We start from the raw sequence: 22,794 nt of genomic DNA, 5'->3' as shown, positions 1-22,794 counted from the left end.
TGATTATCTTCTTCAATGAATATCTGTTTATGAGTTTTGTTCGTTTTTAATTGCATTATTTGCTGATTGTTGAGTTTTCCAGTCTTTGTATATTTTGTGTGTTGCAAAAAATAAATGAATAAATAAATTTAAAAAATAAGGGGGAGGGGATAAAAAAGAAAAGAAGAAAGATCAGAATAGTAGACAAAGGAGAATGAAAGGAAGGGAGGAGGGATGGGATAGGGAAAGCTAGTAGAATGTATCTGACCTAACTTTCCTATGTACATATATGAGTATACCATAGTGAATCTTACCATCATGTTCATCCACAAGACACTAATTAAAAAAACAATAAGTAAAAAGCAGAAAGATCAGTAAAGTGGAGGGAAGGGAACAGGGGATGGGAAGAAAGGAGAGGAAGGTAAAATACTGGGGACTGAATTAGAACAAATTATATTCCATGATTTTATAATTATATCAAAATGAATTATACTGTCATGTATAACATGACAATAGGGCTTTAATTTCTCATACAATCCCACATCCTGGTTCCATACTTTTGCTTTTAGGCTACTGATACTAGAAAAGCTAACTGGTTTAAATTCATGGCAATTAAAAAAGACCACTGGAACATTCTCTGAGTCTTATTTGCAAAGAGATTATGATAATAAGCTAAGAGAGGTGTTTTGAAAGTTAAATGAGATGCTCCATATCATGGTTTTATATGTACACTGAATACCATTATTATTATTGCTCCATAGGATGGAACTGATACCAGAAGTCATAGGAAGTAGATGCTGGCTTGTACTGGAAGGGTCATTTTTTAGTACAATCTATGATCAGGGTTCAATTTGTTTTGCTTTAATCTTGAACCCCTCTTTCTTTAGACATGCATACAATTGGCTTTGTTACTTTGTACACATATCTATAAACAACCTCAGGTCGTTTTTGGAACAACACAGAACATATAAAAACAAAAATAATCTATTAATATATAGCAAAAATAATTACCTCTGGAATTAAACAGAAATTTCATGGAATATTTATTTAAAATATCTTCTAAATTATATTGAGAATTGCTAAAAGACTTTAGTATTAGTATGTCTAGCAATTTAAAGAGTTTTATACAAATTAATGTTTATTTTTTTAATGCAAAAGAAATAAAATCAATGCATAATTTGGCACCTGATAGCACTATACCTTGAAACATGCTCTATGGCATCCTGGAAAAACACCAACTTTACATCTTTGGGGTTTATAAGGTTGTAATCATCAAGATAATCCTGTAGAACATTTGCAATTTTCTCCATATCAGGCATATCATCATAAATTCGATCAGATTTATCAGCTCCAAACTATAAGGTGATTGATGGGAGAAAAATCAAGTTAGATCAATTCTGATATGACATGCATAATATGGGAAATCCATTCCATTTAACTTCTTCAAGTGGCACATTGCAATTTCAATAATCTTTGCAATGAAATAAACACAGAAACTTAGAATAGGGTTTTAATTTCTCATACAAACCCACATTCTGGTTCCATACTTTTCCTTTTAGGCTACTGACACTAGAAAATCTAACTGGTTTAAATACATGGCAGATTGCTATTGTTATAAACAATCATGCTGGAACTACATGTAGTTTTTACACAGCAGTCATCTAGGGTTATGTAAACTGTTGAGAATAAAAAATCAGATATAAATACAGGGAACTGAGTCTCTCTTTGAAACTACTGAGGATGTCTTTTCTCTACTGTAGCAACTGCCCTGGGGACACTTTTGATTTGACTAAAATATATCTAGACAATGCAAGAAGAGCCCTGCTATTCTTTTTCCTTTGCTTTATCCCCCCATTTGATAATATTATCACTAGAAACACGTAGGAAATATAATCTTTGAAAACAAAACTTCGATTTTATTTTTAATGGCAAATTTAAATAGATAAATTTCACGCAAATAAATTACCTTATTTTTAATCGGTCAGATGATAACACTCCTGACCAATGTCTAGAGGGGTGTTCAGAATGATGAGGTCATGTACACATAATATAAAGAGCTTGTTCATTGTTGAACCATTATTAATTGAAGCATGCTATTAATGTTGAACCATTATTAATAGCATGCTATTAATTGACCCTAGCTCTGCATAGGAAGCTGGGGACTTAGAGAACAGTGCCCTCTTGGAGGGACACTGGGAATGTGTTATCCTGATCAAGAGTCAACCTGGTAAAACAAAATAGCTGTCTGTCAAGGAAGGTGGGGTGGTTAGATGAAAGATATATTCTAGGAAGGTCCAGTGGGTAAAATCAGGACCATGTATAGATATTATTGGGGGGATAGACTTGAGAAGCTTATAAGGAAATACAAAGGAAGTTAAATATATGGGAAATTTTGCTACTATAACAGAGTGACCCTGAAATAATAGGGCAATTCTGTTAACTAATCTACTTTCCATCACTGAAAGCATTTAAGTAGGACTGAACAGCTTCACAGAATTCAATAGGAATTCCAGTTCTGAGTTGAGACTGCCTCCCTGCTTCCTTCCACATCAAATTATCTAATGTCTGTCTGATTCATACTACTAACAAAAGAACATAACTAGATCAAGTATCAGCAAACTTTTTTTAAAGGGTCACAGGTCTTCTGGTTTCTTCTACTACACTCTGCACACAATGTGAAAAAGGATTCTTATAAATGGTACACAAACAAGCAGCTATGGATCTGTTCTGATACAACTTTGTCTACAGAAATATGCAGACAATTGATTGACCTATGGGGGCCATAATTTGCCCACACCTAGCCTAGATATTTAATCTTCACAAATGTAAACTTATATAACATGAATCTGAATCTGAATTGAAAAATAGTGAATGCTTTATAACCTTCAAATGTGTTAAGACAATACAATATACTTGCCTTAATGAAATCTCCAAATATGATGGGCTTATTTAAAAGTATTCTAGGCCTATTGCAATGCCAAAGTGTTTGTCTGTTAAAAAGTAAAAACAAATTTAATATAATGATAAACTTGAATGTAGTATTTAATGATGAGATATATAAAATAATATCAGCTATTACTAAATTAAAAATCTTAATTAGTGTGAATATCAACATAATGCCACTTTTCAGGTTTAAGATTAAGAATATTTAATAACTTTTAAAATAACTTTTACTTTTGCTAAATAATAAATGTTGGATACTTAATAAATAAGAAGTACTTTAGAATTATCCTGGCATCTTATCAGACAAAATACTGTTTCTCTTACTCTTCTTTCTATACTTTGAAGTCTATACCTCTTCCTGAAGTCTATGGCCTTTCCCAAATTTCAATAGTTATTTCAGAATATTCTTATATATTTGAGCAATCAAATAAAACAACTTTTGCTCATGAATACCTGAAATTGATAAACCCATTTTAATTTTCTTTTATAAAAATCAAATTGCTGTTCTGCTAAAAAAAAGAGAATAGCTAAATAAAGATTTATATTTACTGGCCATTTCTGTTAAAATAACGTAGAAGTAGTGTTTGTCTTCATTATTAATCAAACGATCATGGAAGACTCTTTGACATTCATGGCAAAAGAGTCTAAATATCTGCATTTCTTCTCTTATTGTTCCTGGGTCACACTGGAGGATACCTGTTTTGTAAGAAAAAAAAAGAAAGAAAGAAAGAAAATTCTACATTTGTGGAATCTCTAGTAATAGTTTAATTATGTAGGAAATCTGGAAGTCTAAATTTACCACAACATTGGCAGAAATGAATGCTTACCCAGTGGATATACACAGATAATAATGATGAACTCGATTTTTTTGGAAGCAAAACTGGGACATGTTATGTGACAGAAACATTTTTTCCTTGCTTCCTATTTCATTAACTCAACATGTGGGCAGCGAGCAGTATGCTACATGAAAAGGTTTACATTTCTTTTTAAAATTTATTTATAGGTTCTTTTTAGTTATACATGACAGTAGAATTCATTTTGATATAATTATACAAGCATGGAATGTATCTTATTCTAGTTAGAATCCCATTCTTGTGGATGTACATGATGGTAGAATTCACTGTGTTGTTTTCATATTCATGTACATAGGAAAATTGTGTGAGATTCATTCCATTGTCTTTCCTTTTCCTATCCCTCCTTCCTTCCCTCCATTTCCCATTGTCTAATCTACTGGAAAGCAGTATAGAGATTCCTTGAAAAACTTGGAATGGAACTACCATTTGACTCACCTATGCCACTTCTTGGTATATATCCAAAGCACTTTTACCTTAGTGACACAGTCACATCAATATTTACAGCAGCAGAATTTATAATAGCTAAGCTATGGAAGCAAACTAAGTGCCCTTCAACAGATGAATGAATAAAGAAATTGTGGTATAAGTACACAATGGAGTATTACTCAGCTATAAAGAATGACTTTATGACATTTGCCAGTAAATGAATGGATCTGGATCTGCAGACTATCATGCTAAGTGAAATAAGCCAGTCCCTCAAAGACAAAGTTATCAAACTTATCAAACCACTTTTATGATGATGTTTATACCATTTTCAAAACAACAATTCTCTCTTTCTTCCCCAGTGTTCAATTCTCATCAAATGCTAATGGCGGCTACTCAAATGACTTTGAGTACACTTAGTTACATCAAAAGTAGTAATATATAGCAGTGTCTGGAGATGTTGTTTCTGGAGATGAGTCTTCACACAGGATTCCTCTCACTGTGCAGATGGGGTAGGGACAAGATATACCATGTACACAGTTGTACCAGAGTGTGTACCAATAATAAAGTAAGTCCTGACCACACTGTGTTGTAATACAAGGAATTTCTAAGGATAATGATTCAATATTTTAATTTTTTTCATCTAAATTTGTGTGGTGTTTGACATGTGTATTTCTTGAAGTTCTTAAAGTTTTAATAATTTTCAGCTAATATTTGTAGAAATAAGGGAATTTCCAGGATATTTTTTGATGAGGATAAGTAGAAAGATATTAAAAATCGGAAATTCCTGGATACACTGATGTACCACTCATTGCCTGAGAGAAAATGGGTTCTAATTTTTAAAAAAAATGTTTATACTGTTTTTTAAATATTATTGTTTTAGTTGTAGATGAACACAATACCTTATTTATGCAGTGCTGAGGATCGAACCCAATGCCTCACACAAGGCAAGCACTCTACCACTGAGCCACTGCCCAGCCAAAAATGGGTCCTAAATTTTGAAGCTCAGAGTTATTTTTAAAACAGAAATAGAAAGGCAATAAGGGAGGCCAATAAATAAATGACTAGATTAGACAATGTCTGAGGACCAGAAAGTGAGTCCGAAGATCACCAAAGAAACAAAACCATATTCTACTATTTTTCTGGGGGGGAAATGGGCTTGTAAATCCCTGGAAAAAACTGCTAATATAGAGGGTAATATTTCACTGGAGAAGGAAAACAAGTTATTGTATCCTGTGGCAAGGATGGTTTTGGTATGCCCACTTCAAAATTATCTCACACAAAGAAAGAGGAAGAAAAATAAACAGTCACATGAGGCTCATGCAAATGAGAGTTGGAAAGATCAGGAATCTGTGGAGAGAACTGAGCATGAAAGAGGAACAGGCAGGGTGGTCCACAGTTCTTAAGTCAAGCCTCAGTTTCCACCTTGCACCATTTTCTTGTGTCTCAGCTTTATTAATGCACAAAAGGTAATGAATTAGATTTTGATGAGCTCAGAAAAGGGAACTGGACTTTCAGAGCTTAGGTATTGCTTTATATAAAAGTACTTTATAGCTTTCACTTAGTTTACTTACCAGATATTCATAACAAACCTAACTTTATTTATATCTTTGCTGAGAAAAAAATATTAGTGGTATAGAACACAGGGCATTGGATAGAAAAGTGAGGAGACAAAGCAGATCCTGGGGGCAACTGAGAATTAGTGTCCTTGTGCACAAAATAAAGGGAAGGTCTTGATCTGGGAATTGTAAAAACATTCTTTAAGTTCTAATCTTCTCTAACACTCATTCATTTCATTCATTCACTCAGTAGCAGCCACAATTCCAGGCCTTGGGATGTAGTGCCTAAAACTAAGTAAAGAGCCCTCAAGGAGGGGGCATCCTAGTGGGAAAGACAAATTTTAAACATATGCAGATAAAATATCTAGGATATAATTCAGGTAATACTTGCTGTGAAGGAGCATAGAAGGGGAAGGTTTTGCTGAATATGTGACATTTAGGCAAGGGAAAGTGAGTCCATGTGGATATCTGGGGTAAGAGTATTCCAAGAGCAGTACAGAGATGCTCTGGGCAGACCCAGTTTCAGGAGTGGCAAAGAGCTGGAAGCAGTAAAGAGGAAAAAGGGAGGCAAGCAAGGCAGAAAGGAGGCTTGGCCCATATTAATAGAGACTCAACCACATAGCAGTTCTGGGGAAGCAGCCTGAGGGAGGGTCTAAACAAGGGTTACATCTGGCTGCTGGGAAGGTAAGCAGATAGGCTGAGAGGAGATTAGAGAGGAGGCTTTTCCTGTTAGAAATCTTGGTGAAAGGTGTGGGTACTTTAGGCTAGTATGGGGTAGACACAGTCTTCACTAGACGACTAGAGGCTAGATTTGGGATATATTTTGGAGGTAAACCTGTCAGGATTGTTTATGTATTGGGTGAGAGTTATTAAGGCTTGTGGCTAGGACAAATGGTAGCACAGGGACACACATGGCTAGGGGTGGAGGGATAAATTAGGAATATAGTGTCAACATGTCAGGTTAAAGCAGCATACATAGATAGCTGAGAGAAGACATTGAGAAGGGCATTAGATGTGCAAATCAGACATGCAGGGGAGAGGCTGAAGCTGAAGGTAACCAATTGAGTACCATCTCTGAACAGATGGTATAATACCACAGAACTGACTGACACTAGACTGTAAAGTAGACTGAAGAGAGAGTCCTGAGGACCCAACATCTTGAAGAAGGAAAGAAGAGCAACAGCCATCAAAACAGACTAGCAGCAGGAGGCAATGAGAGGAAGCAGTACAGGCAAGTATGTGCCCTAGAACACTGGGGAGGGGAGGCGTTGAGTTATGCTGACCCATGGATTTCACTAGATGGCAAGGTAAACTTGGGAAGAGCAGTTTAGTACAGTGGCAGGTATAACATTTTGATTGTATAAATTAAATTACCTAAATGGAGTAAGCTGGACAGTGAGGAGAGACTTTTTTTTTTTTTTTAAGGCTCCTTTTTCTAAAAGGAGCAAATAAATGGGGGACAGGATGACATCAGGGATAAATGGAGCCTAAGGAGAATTAATTTTTTAAGATAAGAAGTATGACAGCATTTTTTTTTGTGTGTGTGATACTGTTAGGAATGACCAAATAGAATAGAAAATTATAAGAGCAAAGTAGAAATTATAAGAGCAAAATACTTGAGTCAGCAGGAGAGGATGAGATTCAGTGTCAGAGCGGGTGTTGGTACATCATAGGCACAGCGACAGCTCAGCACAAGGAGGGAAGATGAAGGTTATCTGAGAGATTTGGAAGATGAGGCAGTTCTGGTCTGATTGCTTCCATTTTTTTTTTTGTTTTTCAGTGAAAGATCATGAGTTGGGAGTGAGAAATGGGAGGAATGTTGGTGGGTTAAAAAGCTGTAAAGTGTTCATTCTGGAGTGGGGGTGGGGGAGACCTGGACAGGGACATGCTATGGGATTTCTAGGCAAGTCACAGACACCTGGGTACACATGATTTTAGTAAGAGGGTTGGTGCCAAAGGAAATGAAGGGAGGATCAGATAAGAGAGTGAGAATTTAATACACTACCTTGCACACATTTGGATAAATCCCTCAAATTAAAGACATAGTGGGACTTGGCTGGTGTTGGCAGGAGATCAATACTCATTCTGTTATAAATCTCAACTGAAGCTTCCACGATGCTTGGTGCAGTTTGCTTTACAGCTTGTGGGAAGTCAGTTAGGAAACCATTTAAGATGGCCTAGAAATAGAAACATGGGACGGTTATGTTTTTTAAATCAAATATTTATTTTTAAAATAACTCTAGATATGATCCTGTTTCCTAATAATAACCAGAAAGCTAAATTCTAACACAAAGACACCTGAATGTCAAAGCTCTTCCATTCATTTCAGAATTTATTCCCAAGAATGGGCTCATTCTTGTCTTCTGTGACAGGGATGCTTGAGTAACATTCACAAAAATCTTTTTGAATTTACCATGATCCTACTCTTAGGTAATTTAGACTTCTGCTCACTGGGAGTCCAGAGGGTCTTCACGGAGGAAATAAACTCATCTGGAAATGAACTGAAGTCTTCTCTCTCATTTTTATGGGTGAATGACCAGCAAGCCACTAGATTTCATCTTCATGTGTATTTAAAGTGTGATTGTATCAACTCCCCTGCCTCTCATCCTCATCTCAGTAAGTGGCCTTGCCCTCCTTCACTCAGATCAGGAACTTGGAAGTCTATTTTGACACTTTCTAGATTCTGCCATGCACAATCTTGAATGCATTTCTTGAATCTGTCTGTGTCCTTCAGTTTTGCATGACACCACCCCATTGTACCTTCCACTCTTCCATCTGGACTTCCTCCCTCCTCCTTTCACTCACTGGCCTCTTCATTTCTACTTTCCTCTCCCTTTAATGATACAAATCCCATCACAGCTCCTCTGATGTTCACCATCCTCGAATCTCTCTGTCCCCATTGCTCTCTCTGTCTGAGCAACACTGGCTTAACACCCCATACTTCTTCCTCCCTTAGGTTTCCACACTTGCTGTACCTCCTTCCCAATACACTCCACATGGTTCTCTCTTGGCAGGTGCTTTCTCAACCTTTCTATTTTAGGTTCCATGTCATCTCTTCAGAGAGGTATTCCCTGACCACCCAATCTAAAATAAGTTCTATCGGTCTCTTTGACTTTCTCACACACAAACTGTCACAATTTGAAAGCAAAGATGAACTAGTCTCTCACCCCCAGTTGCTTGGGAAAGCCATTATAGTTTTTAAATAGATAAAATTTCATCACCATTAACCTTGAAGTTACTAATGAGAGAAGCCTTCAGAATGTATAGTAATGCTTATGAATTATTTCTTAGGACAGATTTGGGTCTCATATATGAGATAGTTGAAAATAAACCAAAGTTCAGTGGGTTTCTTGCTGAACATTAGTTTCAGCAGCTTAAAAGGACTATCTGTCTTTTTGAGATATTTCCCTTGTGGATCCCAAATGAGTTTACCATTCTTTGCATGGTCAGTATTTTGAGTAGGAGCATCCCAAGCCCAATCTTCAAATTTGATGATAATATGCCCAGCTTTCTGTGTGTAATGAAGAATAGACAAATTGGAGTATATGTGTGTGTATACATATATATATATATTATATATACAAATAAGATTTACATTACACATATGAGAAAAGTTTCAGCCTGTCTATTCTCTATCACACAGTTTCTAGCATATATATCAGTAACTATATTTATCTGTATATTTCATTCATTTTTTTATTATCTTTCTTCATGATGGAAGAGCCATGAGGACAGACATTATATCTGTTTTGTTTAAAATAACAGACCATAATCTGACACACAATAAGTGCTCAACAAACATTTTTAATAAGTGAACTTATAGCTATTAAATTGGTATTCATAAATTAAAATTAGCATGTAATTATAGAATTTACCAAAAACCATAGTTTAGTATTCTACCTATGGTTTTCATGACCTGTTTGACAGTTTTGCAAAGCTCCTATTAAGGATATGCACACAAAACAGAGCCATAGTTCTCACATTGGGGAAGAAAGCTTTGGTATGAGAATATTATTAGTATTTTATAGAACTGATCATGGTTTTCAATTACTTGTTATGGATTTGTTTTCAAATGCTTGTTGTGATTGGAATATAAGGTGTCTCCCAAAAGCTCAGGTAACAATGTAGCAATGATCAGAGGTGAAATGATTAGATTATAGAAGCTGCAACCCAATTGGTGGATTAATTCATTTGATGGATTAATAATATCACTATACTGGGTCATAACTGTAGACAGGTAGGATGTGGCTAGAGGAAGTAGGTCACTGCAGGCATGTCTGTTTATATTTTGGGTTTACATTTTGTCCCTGGCACCTCACTTTCTCTCTGCTTCTGCATTGCCAGGAGCTGAGCAACTTTCCTCTGTCTTGCCCTTTGTCTGTCATGTTCTGCCTTACTCCAGACCCAGGGCAATGGAGTCTGCATCCATTGACTGAAACCTTTGGAATTATGAACCAAAATAAACTTTTCTTCCTCTAAGTTATTCCTGTCAGGTATTTTGGTCATAGTGACATAAAACTGACTGACATCCTATTATTAAATCTTTCTAACCAGAAATGACATTTAATATAGTGGCAATTTCATCAATTTAACTTGTGTGCTCCTTAGTTTACCCTTAGAATATATAGTAATATTATTTTGGCATATAAACTTCCAATAAATAAACAATCAAGTGTGCGAACTGTGGTTCAAGGCAGAAGCACCATAACATACATACTCAAAATCTGTGCAAATCTTAACCTGTCATTAGTGATATGCCCCCTGCATATATGCAGTGTTGAACAAACTTGCAAAAGACAAAGAAAGCACTTTAAGATCATTGATTGTTTGAAAAATAACAGGAAATTAAAAACATTACATAAATTACATAATAAATTATGATGTTTAAAAATAGTATATGTGTATACTATTTAGACTCATAGGCCTCTTTTATACAGTAGAAACAAATCAATTTATTACATATATTGCTAGTAAATTTAACTTTTTTTTTTTTCCTGTTCTTCAGTTCTTGGCTAATCCCAGGATCTTTCACTGCCATACAATGACAAAGGACAGGGCAGGTAGGCTGTGAACTCTTGGGTCTAGCTTAGATGGACTGTGATTAAATATGAAGTTTGAGATCCATGGGTCTAGATCAAGTTCCCTTTTTCTACAAGTAAAATATCTTGCTTTGGAAAGGAGGGAAGTATATGTCCCACCTAAATCAAGTCCCTGCCAGTATTCCCCAGAATCTCTTTTACTGCCTTTCTATTTCTACCCACAACTGGTATGAGTTTTAATTATAAGTCTGTAAATCAGATCGGGAAGAAGCAGCTTCATCCCAGTCTGTTTTCAGCTGTGATGTCCTTGCTGGATAATGTTCTCATGAGTGGCACATTTGTTTAGATAAGGCAATTCCACAGGAAGCTGAGGGTTGGGATATTTTCTTTTCCAGAAGCCCAGATTCCACCTTTTCCATTCCACTCAGGAAAGTATTTTGGAGTATGACATTTTTATAACTATTAACCCTGAATTTGTTTTAAATTATTAAGAAATGAAACAATTTGCAAATTTCATCAGTCATAAGTTAATTGGGATGTCCTTAGAATTCTTCACATCACAAAAGTGTGTCTGGATGAGATGACTGGGAATCACTCACTTTAAATTTTAAAAATACTGTGTAAAGATTCTAAAAACTGAAGCAACCTAAAAAATCCTTCTAATGGTTGTGGTGGTCCCCATTACTATTTCATATCTTGTTCTATATTTTTGTCTTTAATTATAAACAATAAGTTCCCATCCTTTCATATTCTAAAGATTCTCCAAAATCTTTTACATCTCATTTTGGCATTAGCTTTTAACTTACTGGAACTACTTCAAATATAAAAATTAAATTCAAATTAAAAATAATTTCCCATGAATGTAAGCTATGTCAATGTGAATAGAAAAATTCTCTTCATGTTCTAAAGAATGTACTTGCTGGCTGTTCTCCTTTCTCTCCTTTAAGAGGGCCTCCATTAGAAGAAAAGGCCTTTGCTGGTAAATGTAGAGGCACACATAATTTCAGCATCATTGAGCAATTACTGACAAAGTCAATTTCTCCAGACTAATCACCTGAACTGTCTTATTGCACCTGCATGCCTGTTTCCTGCTTATGTGATTGCATTCACCTAAGTACAGTCTGTTCCTGGGATCTCTTCCTCATTGCTAATTCCCATCTTTCTCCAGACCCAGTTTACAATCTATCTTTTCTAGACCCGTGGCTGGTTGGTTATGGCATGCTGTAATCATGCTGCTTTATGTTCTCTCATCATTCTGTTCAAGATAATATCTCACATTAACTGAATATTTCCGTTGAGTATTTACAGGGTAGGCACCTATAAATTTTCTCCATTTCAAAGACAAGGAAGAAACCCCACAGGGAAAACAGTACTGGTGGAAGGACTATGGGTTATTGTTAGTAGTGGCAGTGGGAGACATGATAATTTCTTAGTGTGTTGAGCTTGACCACCCTGGAGTGTCATGTGATGCATCTGATGCAAGTGGACACATACATAACCTGGAGGTAAGGTCTGAGATGTGTAAAGAAGTGAGGGCCAGCCAGTAAGTAAGACCTGCTAACTGTGTAGAGTGTTAAGGGGCAAGGGCCTAAGACACAACCTGCCTTATTGGTAGAGGCCATGTTTGGACAATCTTTTTGCATTCCTGAAACTATCTCTGAGACCACAAGCACAAAAGACAGTGATTTAAACATCTTCTAGCTATTTTCCAGGTGCCCACACCTACCAGTTTTCTGCTCAAAAAAGGGACAGATGGGCTCCACAGAAATATGGTGGGTCACTTTGTGGGAGCCTTAGGACACATTTTCTTTCTCTCCTCTTGTCTAAGTTTAGATCCACACTCACCTGAAAAATATGTTTCAGACTGTGCTCTGAGGGCATCGGGAGGCACAGCATGCTGAAGTGTCGGATAAAGCGAGGGGTCACAGGGTTGCGACCACCTCCTGGAGGTGCACATGCTGATACAATTGTTACATCCTACATAGAGAGAAATTCACTTGGGTCAGCCAGCAGAGAAAGAAATGAGATATACCCTTTCCAATGGCAGACAAAGTATTAGCATTTTCTGAGGACCTGCTATGAGTCAGAATTACATTAAATTTTTGTACAGGTTAAATGACTTAATCCTCATGACCACCTTACATGGTCACTGCTCTTACTCTCATTTCATGGATGAAAATAAAACCCAAAGTCCTGGATGGTTACATTCATTTTTTAAGGTCAAACAAGGAATTAGCAGTACCAGAGCTGTATTTTGAAAGGTCATTCTGGCTGTCTGCAGACTGGCGAACAGAGTATAAGTATGTGAAGACCAGCAACTGTGCCAATTTAAACCTCCCAATATCCCTATGAGATGAATAGTGTTAATTTTAGTATTCCAGGAGAGAGTGGGCTTGTCTTCAGATAATGGCCATGGAATGAAAAGACATAAGTGATTATAGAAATATTTATAATGAATAACACACAAGTTAGAGAAAAATTCTGGAATTTTGGCCTGTGTCTTCCTTCCCCTTGGGCTAATAACACTATTATACTATCTCAATAACACTATCTTATAGGGATGCTGGGAGGGTTAAATGGGAAGCACTGAAAACAGTGCTTGGTATACTTTGCTTTTGTGGACAAAACTGAAGTCACTCCAGACATGCCCCCTTTCCAGAATAGAAACAGGGTAGTCAACCTAAGCTGCCCTTCTTCCTCTGAGTCCACACCCCAGGATACTTGCTAATCTGTCTCCTAAACTCTGCTGGTCACACATTTGATCACCACACTGAGGACCTGACCCTCATCTCTTCTGTTATTGGTATTGTAGTTCCTCTGGTCTTGCCTCCTCTCTAGCCCATTCTTAACTATAACTATTTTCCTCAAGGCTCCCTATCATATATAGGACAAATCTACATTCCTTATCATGGGGCCAGGGCCTTCTGGGATGTGACTTTTGCATCTCCCGCCACTTTAGGACTAACATTTCACACCACTATGATATTTCACATTCCCTGCTTCCGATGTGTAAAATGCTGCCTTCCTTTTCTCTGATTTGCTCTGCCTTCATAATCCAACTCCAAGATCTCCTTCTTTGGGAAGGCTTCTCTCATTCTCAACCCATCCTTCACCTCTGTCTCTCTCATGTCTTTTGCCCTGCACTATAAATGTCTGTCCATTTCCAAAGCTGAATTCTCTTGCAGGTGAGGACTGTCTCACTTGCCCCTGGATTTCCTGACTCAAGAATGGCAAGAACTCAATAGATTGAATTATTTGCATTACACATTTAAGAAACACCAAGGTCTTATTATAGGCTTAATTATGTCTTCTACCCACAAATAACATGTTGAAATCCTAATTCTCAGTACCTTAGAATGTGACTGTATTTAGAAATAAGGTACTAGAGGTGATGAAGCTAGAATGATGTGATTAGGGTGAGCCCTACTCCAATATGATTGGTGTTCTTATAAAAAGAGATTTGAACACAAAGGGAAGTCCATTGCTATAGTTTTAATATGGCTTGATCCTCCATAACTCATGATGGGGTTTAATCCCCATTTTGAGGTATTAAGAGAATGGAAACTTAATGTATGGTATTTAGGGGTGAGGCTTTGGGGGGATGATGAAGATTAGATAAGATCCTCAGGGTGAGGCTCTCATTTTTGAATACTGGCAGCTTTAAAAGAACAGGGAGAGAGGAAAGAAGATACACACACATATTCTCTGTGTCTTGTCATGTGATGCCTTGCACTGCCTCAGGACTCTGCAGCAAGAATGCTATCACCAGAAGCAATCCCTCAATTAGGGACCCAAACAATGAGCCAAAATAAACTTTTTATTTATGGCTTACTAGATCAGTGTTATCAACAACAAAAATGGCCAAACACTAAAAATTATTACCAAGATGTGGGACTGCTGCCAATAATGAATACCTAAAAATGGGCAACCAGCTCTGGGACTAGATAATAAGTAGAGGTTGGAAGAGTTTGGAGAATTTGACTAGAAAAACTTGGAGTTCTGTAAATGGAACATGATAGGTGATTCTTCTGAGGGCTCGAGGAATGAGGAGACAGGGAACTAGTCTCAGATGAAAATGACGATCCTATTGAAAATCTTAGTAAAGGTCATCATTGCAAATAATTTGGATGAACTATATGTCCATATCCCAGAGTTTTATGGAAGGCCAAATTTAAGAATGATGAAAAACTTGTGGAGGAATTTCTAAGTAGTATATAGAAGGACTGTTTGGGGCTGTTTTCAGTGCAATTCAAGGGCAAAAGGAAATAATGCAAAGACTTAAAAATGTGTAGCTCGATTAGGGAAGGAGTGAAGAAAAAACCTATAAGAGTGTGACTGAGAAACCACTTGCTAAGATTAGCAGGGATATTAGTTGTTAAGCGATGAAAAAGGCCCAGAAAACATCTCAGAAGTCTGTGAGGTGGGGGCTGGGGTTGTGGCTCAGTGGTAGAGTGGTTGCCTAGCATGTGTGAGGCCCTGGGTTCAATTCTCAGCACCATATATAAATAAATAAAATAAAGGTCCACTGACAATTAAAAAAAAAAATTAAGAAAATAAAAAGAAGTCTGTGAGGCTGCCTCTCCCATCACAGGCCCAAAAGCCTTCCAGGGCAGACTTCTGAAGTAGGAGCCCTCGGGTACTCTCTACAGGCTGCTCAGGGAAACTTCAGGATTATGCTCCTTGTTTTCCAGAAAAGCACCCCACAGAGACTGCAGCTCTGGTTCAAGTGGGCTCAGGCACTGCTCCGGAAATGGGAGACTTGGGCAGCATTCACGTAGTGCTGGTTCTGTAAGTGCACAGAATGCAAGAGTTATGGGGTCATGGCAACTTCCACCAAGATGTCAAAGAAAGTCTGGAAGGCCAAGCAAAAGCTTGCTGTGGGTGGAGCCACCACAGAGCCTCCGGTGGAGCAATGCTTAATGAAGCTGTGAGAATGGTGCCTCAGCTGAGGCCAGGAAGGGTATAGCCACCAGCAGTGTGCAACACCAGCTTAGGTAAGTTGTGGCCATCAGCATGCAGTCCAAGAATGCACCTATGTGGGCCAAGACCAGCAAATTGTGAGGCTGGGGCTTCCTGAGGCCTTGCAGCCCTGTGGTAAGCACCGGATGCCACAGTTGGGGCAGTAAAATTTATTATCTTCCCTGCTGGCTGATTATGTCTTCTTCTTCTTTTTTTTTTTTTTTTTTTTTTTTTTTTTTTTTTTTTGGTACCAGGGATTGAACACAAGGACACTTGACTGCTGAACCACATCCCCAGCCCTAGTTTGTATTTTATTTAAAGATAGGGAGATAGGGTCTCACTGAATTGCTTAGCACTTCACTTTTGCTGAGGCTGTTTTTGAACTTGTGATCCTCCTGCCTCAGCCTCCCAAGCAGCTGGGATTACAGGTGTGTGCCGCTGTGCCCCGCTGATTACTTCTTTCTTTTAGAATGGAAATATATACTCTGTGCCTGCCCCACTTTTGTAAACAGCTTTGGTTTTGTAGACCCACAGCTGGAAGGAGTTTGCATTGAATCTCAGATGAGAATTGGGTTTTTGATTAACATTGGATGAGTTAAGATTCTGGGACTATTTGAATGGAATGAACGATTAGTATTTTGTATATAAGAAGGACATGAGTTTAGGGGTCCAGAGGAGAAATGCAATGGTTTTGAATATGTTTTTTACCTCCCAACTCATGCTGGAATTTTTCCCCCACTATAAGAAAGTAAGAGGGGTAAGAAACAATCTGACATGATGTTTACACGTGGGTCTTTTGGGAGGTGATTAGGATCAGATAACATCAAAGGGAGGAGCTCACATGATTGAATACCTGTGGCTCTACAAGAGGAAAGAGAGAGATGACACACTCACGTTCTCTGTATGTCATGACAACGTGATGCCCTGCACTGTCCTAGGGACTCTGCCATCGAGAAGGCCATCACTAGATATGGTCCCTTACCTCTGGATCAGAATCATGAGCCAAATAACCTTTTTTCTTTAGAACTTATGCAATCTTGTGGTATTGTTTTAATCAACAGAAAACAGACTAATATACCCATGGAAAGACACAGGGAGAAGTTGGTCATCTAAGGTCAACTAAGTTAAGGATGGAAGCTTCAGAAGAAACTAATCCTGCTGATACCTGACCGTGGGACTTCTAGTCTTCAGAATTATGAGGAAATAAGTTGTTTATTACCATCCAATCTATGATATTTTGTTATATGGCAGTTCTAGCAAACTAATATACCATGTATTTCCTTGCCATTTAAATTTGAATACATCAAGTATGATTTAAAACCTGAAATAACCTGTATATCTTTCCAAAAAGTTTGTTTTCTGTCATAAAATCCACCAAAATCTTGATCTGCCGAAGTAGTAGTCAATTGGAGGCTGAGAGCCATAGCGATCCCGTCTGGGCATATTTAAAGTCATCAACAAAAATCACAACTTGCTTGTTTCCTGTGCTCCTGGGAAAACAAAGGTCAATTTAGAATTAAATTTTTTTCTTAGAAAGTATCAGACAAAGCTGCTGTGGTTTGTTCCCACCCAACTCATGTGAGGCTATTCCTAATTCCTAATATACTGATAAATGGTGTTGGGAGTGACGAAGCCTTTAAGAGGCATTTGAGGTCATGAGGGAATCTTCCCTCAGGAATTGATTAATGTTTTCCTTATATAAATGTGGTCATATATTGCAGGAGTTTGGCCCCCTTTTCTGTATTTTCACATGTGCCTGGTTGGTCATCTGCCTTTCTCTGCCCAGAATTGACCCCGTATAAGGCCCTGATCAGAAGCTGAGCAGATGCCAGTACCATGCTCCTAAACTTCTAAGACTTTGACACAAAAAATCTTCTTTATAAATTGCTCAGTTTCAAGTATTCTGAGATAATGGACTAAAGATAATGATTTCAGATAATTAACTAAAAAAAAAAAAAAGAAATCTTAGGTATGGGCTTTGTACTCAATGATACACTGAGTTCAATTCTTCTCTCAGGAGTGAGAGGAGACCTAGCAGAATCCCACTCCATGGAGAACACATCTCCTTCTGGCCCCATAAAGGGCCTTTAAGGAAGATGTAGATCTGGCCAAGAGGCCCACATTGTTATGTCAGGTGGTCACTCACCCTCACTCTCAGAGCCCATGATGCTGGCAGCTCTCCAGTAAGATCTGGATCTTCTCAATTCTTGGAATACCATTGGCCTCACCAATTATGTGGCTGGGGTATGAGTGTGGAATGCTAAAGGTTTTCTTTCAAAAATACCATCTACCCTCATAGGGAAAACAGTTCAAAATTCCAAAAGCATTCCTATTGTATCAAAGGGAAATCCAGGATTGTGGAGATACACATGCCACATTTAAAGAAAACCAATATATACACTAATCAGAAAAAAAAAAAAATAATGAGTAATAGCAGAGAAAGGTACCAACTGAAGAACAGGAGGTGATTTCACCTATTCTGGTACCCAGTGCTTAAGATTAGTGGACTAATAGTCATTTCCTGCAGGAAGTCATCCTTATTAGAAGAGCAGATTTGGTTGAGCCATGGGACACAGAGGCCTGGCTTCCAGGAACTAACAGCTACAGAGGTCTGTCCCGGATTGCCAGGATGCTGCATGGGAGTGGTTCCGCCTCCTCCTGGAATATTTTCCCTAAGAGAATGGCTCCCCTAACTCCACCCTATCCTGTCCATCACAGAAGAAGCTCTTTCCAGTCTTGCCCCCTTTACTTGTGTGTCTATAAATAAAAGAGAGTTGTATGACTCCATGTTGTTGTTAGAGACCAGAGCTGGTATTGGCCAGACCCAAAGTCATGCCCCCTCTTATTTAAAAGAGTATTGGCTCTTGTATATTTAGTGAGTAGATAAGTTTTGGGGGTATTGAATGATATACAGTCAACATCCTCCTCTGGCAATTCAGCCTTTTCTCATCCATGTAGGACGTGGCAGAGAGGCCCCCCACAATTTCCCTGTGGTCAGTGTTAATGATGAGTGGCAATTCAAGGTAATTGAGGCAAACCTTAGAATTTTACTCCATCTTCCGCTTCCTGAAAGCCAGGAAGCATGAAGCAGAGTTTGGAAAGGATTCAAGAGGATCATTTATAAAATCTGGAGCCCTCATCAGAAATGGGCCCTTTCCTGTGTCTAATTGAGCAGGTAGAAGAAAGCTATAAGGCAGGCAAGCAACTCCAATGTTTAGCATAACAGGGTCTATTAGATTATGTACACTGTAGAACACACCTGAGCCTGAGCTCTGACTGTAACCCACCCAAGAGGGCTATAGGTTGGGCAAGTGAACTTAGCAGCAAGAGGCTAGAGAAAGCTGCTGGAGGATGAAAATTGAGTGAAGGTTTGAGACCCTGATTCCCAACCTCAGGGAATCTTCCAAAGGGGAGGCTAATACCTAAACTGAGGGCAGCCCTTGTAGGAGTCCCTCACAGAAGGCCTGCTCCTGAAAGGTCTGCCTCTCAGACAGCTTGGAAAGTCATTCAACATCAGCCAGAGAAGCAGGGACCATCCACAGAGACCATCCATTTAACTGTCTGTCACTTCAGGGAGATTCACTTATCCTTTCTTCTTCTCCCATCCCAACTTATCAGTTTTCTCCTATGAGGAGAGGGGGTGGGCTGGGGGTAAAGAGGATTCCATTTCCCCCTTCATCTCCAGTGCCTGGAGCCACAAAGCTGGTTTATGACAGAAGAGAAGGCGAACTTAAAATAGGTTGGGGTTGAAGTTTTACATTGGTCCAGATGCAAACCATCTGAAGGTGACCAGAAGCTATGCTATTTATCTAAGTAGTAAGTGTGGTAAAGGAGATAAGGAGATCCCTGACTTAAATGCTGACTGAAGAAAAAACCCAAATAGTATTATGCTTAATCCCCACTGAGTTCAGAAACTCAATGTGCCAGGTAAAATGAGAATTATTAATTTTAAATAAAGGGAAATCAATTCAAGTTTGAAGAGCCTGGGTGGAGAGAGAGAGCTAAGAAGAAGCAAAGAGTTAAGATGTTCTGGTTTTAAGGGGACGACAGAAATAAATGGCTTGCTTATTAACAGTAAGATATCTAGATATCTGGTACAGGAAAATTTATCACTAATAGAATCACCTTGTTATGGTTTAAATATGGTTTGTCTCCACCAAAACTCACATTGAGTCTTGGTCCCTAATGTAAGTGTTGAGAAGTATTGGGAGCTTTATAGAGGGATTAATGCTTTTCTGTGGAAGTGAGTTCTTGGGCTCAAGAGACTATATTGACTACCATGAGAGTGGGTTGTAAGTTTTCATTCTCTTTCTTCTTCCTCTCTCACCATGTGACACTTTTCTCTCACACGTGTTTCTGCCATGTGATGCTGTCCACCTTGAGGTCCTCACCAGAAGCTGATTCGGGCATCAGCTCTTTCACCTCTCTGTGAGCTAAATAAACTTCTTTCTTCTTTGTAAAGTAACATGTCTCAGGTATTTTAGTTTAGCAACAAAAATCAGACCAAGGCACACCTTTACAAATAAAGAGAAAATATCCAATTGTCCTTTATTACATGTGGTGTTTACATAATTTATTGGATTAGTGAATAGTTTATATAGAAAAAATGAGAATGACAGTTCTTACCTAGAATATTTTTTCTTTTTTTCTCCAGTTTTGACTCAATGATCTCTTGTGTCCTTGCAGATGAAGTTTGGGCAGAAAAATTTAGATAAACAGGGACGTAGCCAGCGGATTCTTGAATTCTATTTAGCAATCCTTTGCAATACGGACTTTAGATTAAAAAAATCAGTTTGTTAATTTCACATTCCATATAACATATTTTTAATAACCTGTATCAATAGTAATCCTGTATACTATGAAACAGTATGAGGGAGAAGTTAAATCCAGACTGAAATCTGTACAATTATCTTACTAGACATTTAATTTAGTTATATTTATCAGAACCAAAGAAATATTCTAATCAGCTCTATCTCGGAAAAAAAAATCTTATTTTAATTGCTTACCCAAATCCATCTTGGTTACTATCCAAGACAACTTGAAAATGGGAATTACAGGAAGGTGCAAACTTCTTTTAGAAATAACTTAGATGGGAAATATTAACCACTATATATGTGGAATCTTTTAAAACCAAGAAGCCCAAACAATCAGTATCCTCCCTCTACCTTACTTTTTTCAAAAACATTAAAATGATGTTGTTTTCATGTCAGGGAGAAGTAAAGAGGCAAGAAGGAACCAACTGAATTTCATCAATAGTGTTTGGAGGATAAAAATTGTTCTTTAAACTGAACAATTGATTGGTCAATTCTTCCCAATCAGTGCAGTGGCAGTCCCCACAAATACCAACGGAAATAATAGTAAAGCCCCTCTAAACACAACTCTGGCCTGAAAGTCTCCTCTGATTTACATAATATCAGCCAAAGGATTTATTCAGAAACTGGCAAACTTTGAAGTAATTCCTAAGCCAATATAAATTTAGCATAGTCATAGTCTTCCTGAAAACATGATAACATTTTAAAAAGTTTCCTCTGAGAAATATGTGTTTATGTTCTGGTGTGATCAATTCTAAGTTCACCGTGCCTTAATGTTTGGACAGAACTTTTTGATGTTAGGTTTCCTACCTTGCCAACTCCAGTCATTCCAGTAAACAAAACTGAATGCTTGACCGCAAGTAGTTTTTCCATTAGATACCCAAAGCGCACAGTGTCCATTGTGGGAACAAGCATTTCAAAAAATGGAACATCTCGGTTGTACTTGAAAGTAGGTATAATTCTTTCCCAGGGATCCATTCGTTTAGTGTCAAAGTCCACATGAATGCTCCACAGATCACCAGAACTTGGAAGCTAAAGTATAAAATCAAACACCACTTTCAATAGGTAACAGGCAATACAGCAAATGGTAATAGACATATTCACACAGAAACAAAGAGAAGTCAAGAAACATGAATTATTTGGATTTCTTTTTTCTTTGTAGAGAGGAGTAGTTTAAGTATCAGAGGTTAATTTTTAAGATTAACACACAATTTTTAAGATTTACACACAATTATGTAACATAATGTGTGAAAAATCCAATTTACTTATTGTATTAAAATCCCATATCAGAAAAGCATTTTCAATTTAATTCAACATCCAGGGGCTTACTCTGTGCCAAATATGTGCTTTGTGCTACAAACACATGCTGTATGAGACCCAGCTTCTGTCTTTAATGATATGGAAGCCCATATGCACTTCAGGTAATATCCATGGGGAAGTGGGGGGGTCTCATGCATTCTACTACATTTACAAAGGAGGAATGGCTTACTTCAACTTGTAGAAGAGTTATGGTGGTGACTGAGATTCAGGAAAGCTTTCAGAGTAGTGATGTTACAGCTAAGACTTGAAGAGCAGGCAGGGAGTTAGATTGGTAAAGAAGGAATGGGATAGGGATAGGGAAGGAAGAGGTCAAGTTCAGGTTATGGAAAGTGCAGTGCATACTGAAAACCATTAAAGCACAATGAGAGATAAGAGTGGGGATACAGATAGGGGCTAGATTGCAAAAATGTATTAAAGAACTCAGTTATGGATTCTAAGTAGGTGAATGACATAATCGGATTGCATTTCAGAAGGTTCATTCTGGCGGCTGTACACAGCAGTGTTGTTTTAAGGTCATTTAATAGTGACTTTTAGTAAGAAGGTAATTTTACATGGTGATCCTATACAGACATATAAGTACATCTACAAATGTATAATATTTGCCCTTGCAATGTATAATTCACTCTATTTTCTATTCCATTCTATTTAAAAAGAAACTCTTGAGGTATAACATAACATTTTATGCCAGATTTTAAGAGTTCAGTTTAAAGAACTCATGTTACAAAAGTTATGTATGCAAACAGTAATGTATACATTTACCTCTGGATCGAGCATATGTCTGGCACCTCAAAAGTATTCTTTCTTCCCCTTCCTTATGAAGTAATTACTAGTTTATTCATTCTTTTTATCTTTTCATCAGTACCACATTCTCTTTATTACTATTCCTTTATTGATTTTAATTCTTTTT

At 37.7% G+C, this 22,794-nt stretch overlaps 1 protein-coding gene across 1 annotated transcript in view; it reads right to left on the bottom strand.

Moving 5' to 3' along the window:
* DNAH6 (dynein axonemal heavy chain 6) overlaps nucleotides 1–22,794 on the bottom strand; it is a 291,936-nt gene that overhangs the window by 122,191 nt on the left and 146,951 nt on the right. Inside the window, 13 exon segments of the mRNA XM_079109750.1 lie at nucleotides 1,180–1,334; nucleotides 2,897–2,931; nucleotides 2,934–2,969; nucleotides 3,472–3,618; nucleotides 7,764–7,935; nucleotides 12,643–12,774; nucleotides 17,088–17,143; nucleotides 17,146–17,155; nucleotides 17,158–17,205; nucleotides 17,207–17,236; nucleotides 20,375–20,519; nucleotides 20,521–20,528; nucleotides 21,378–21,599. Coding sequence (XP_078965876.1) covers nucleotides 1,180–1,334; nucleotides 2,897–2,931; nucleotides 2,934–2,969; nucleotides 3,472–3,618; nucleotides 7,764–7,935; nucleotides 12,643–12,774; nucleotides 17,088–17,143; nucleotides 17,146–17,155; nucleotides 17,158–17,205; nucleotides 17,207–17,236; nucleotides 20,375–20,519; nucleotides 20,521–20,528; nucleotides 21,378–21,599 — 1,196 coding nt within the window.

This window comes from Sciurus vulgaris, assembly GCF_902686455.1.
Source record: "Sciurus vulgaris genome assembly, chromosome: 14".
NCBI lineage: Eukaryota > Metazoa > Chordata > Mammalia > Rodentia > Sciuridae > Sciurus > Sciurus vulgaris.
The sequence above is the reverse complement of the archived record's forward strand: the minus strand, read 5'-3'. Positions and strand labels throughout refer to the sequence as shown.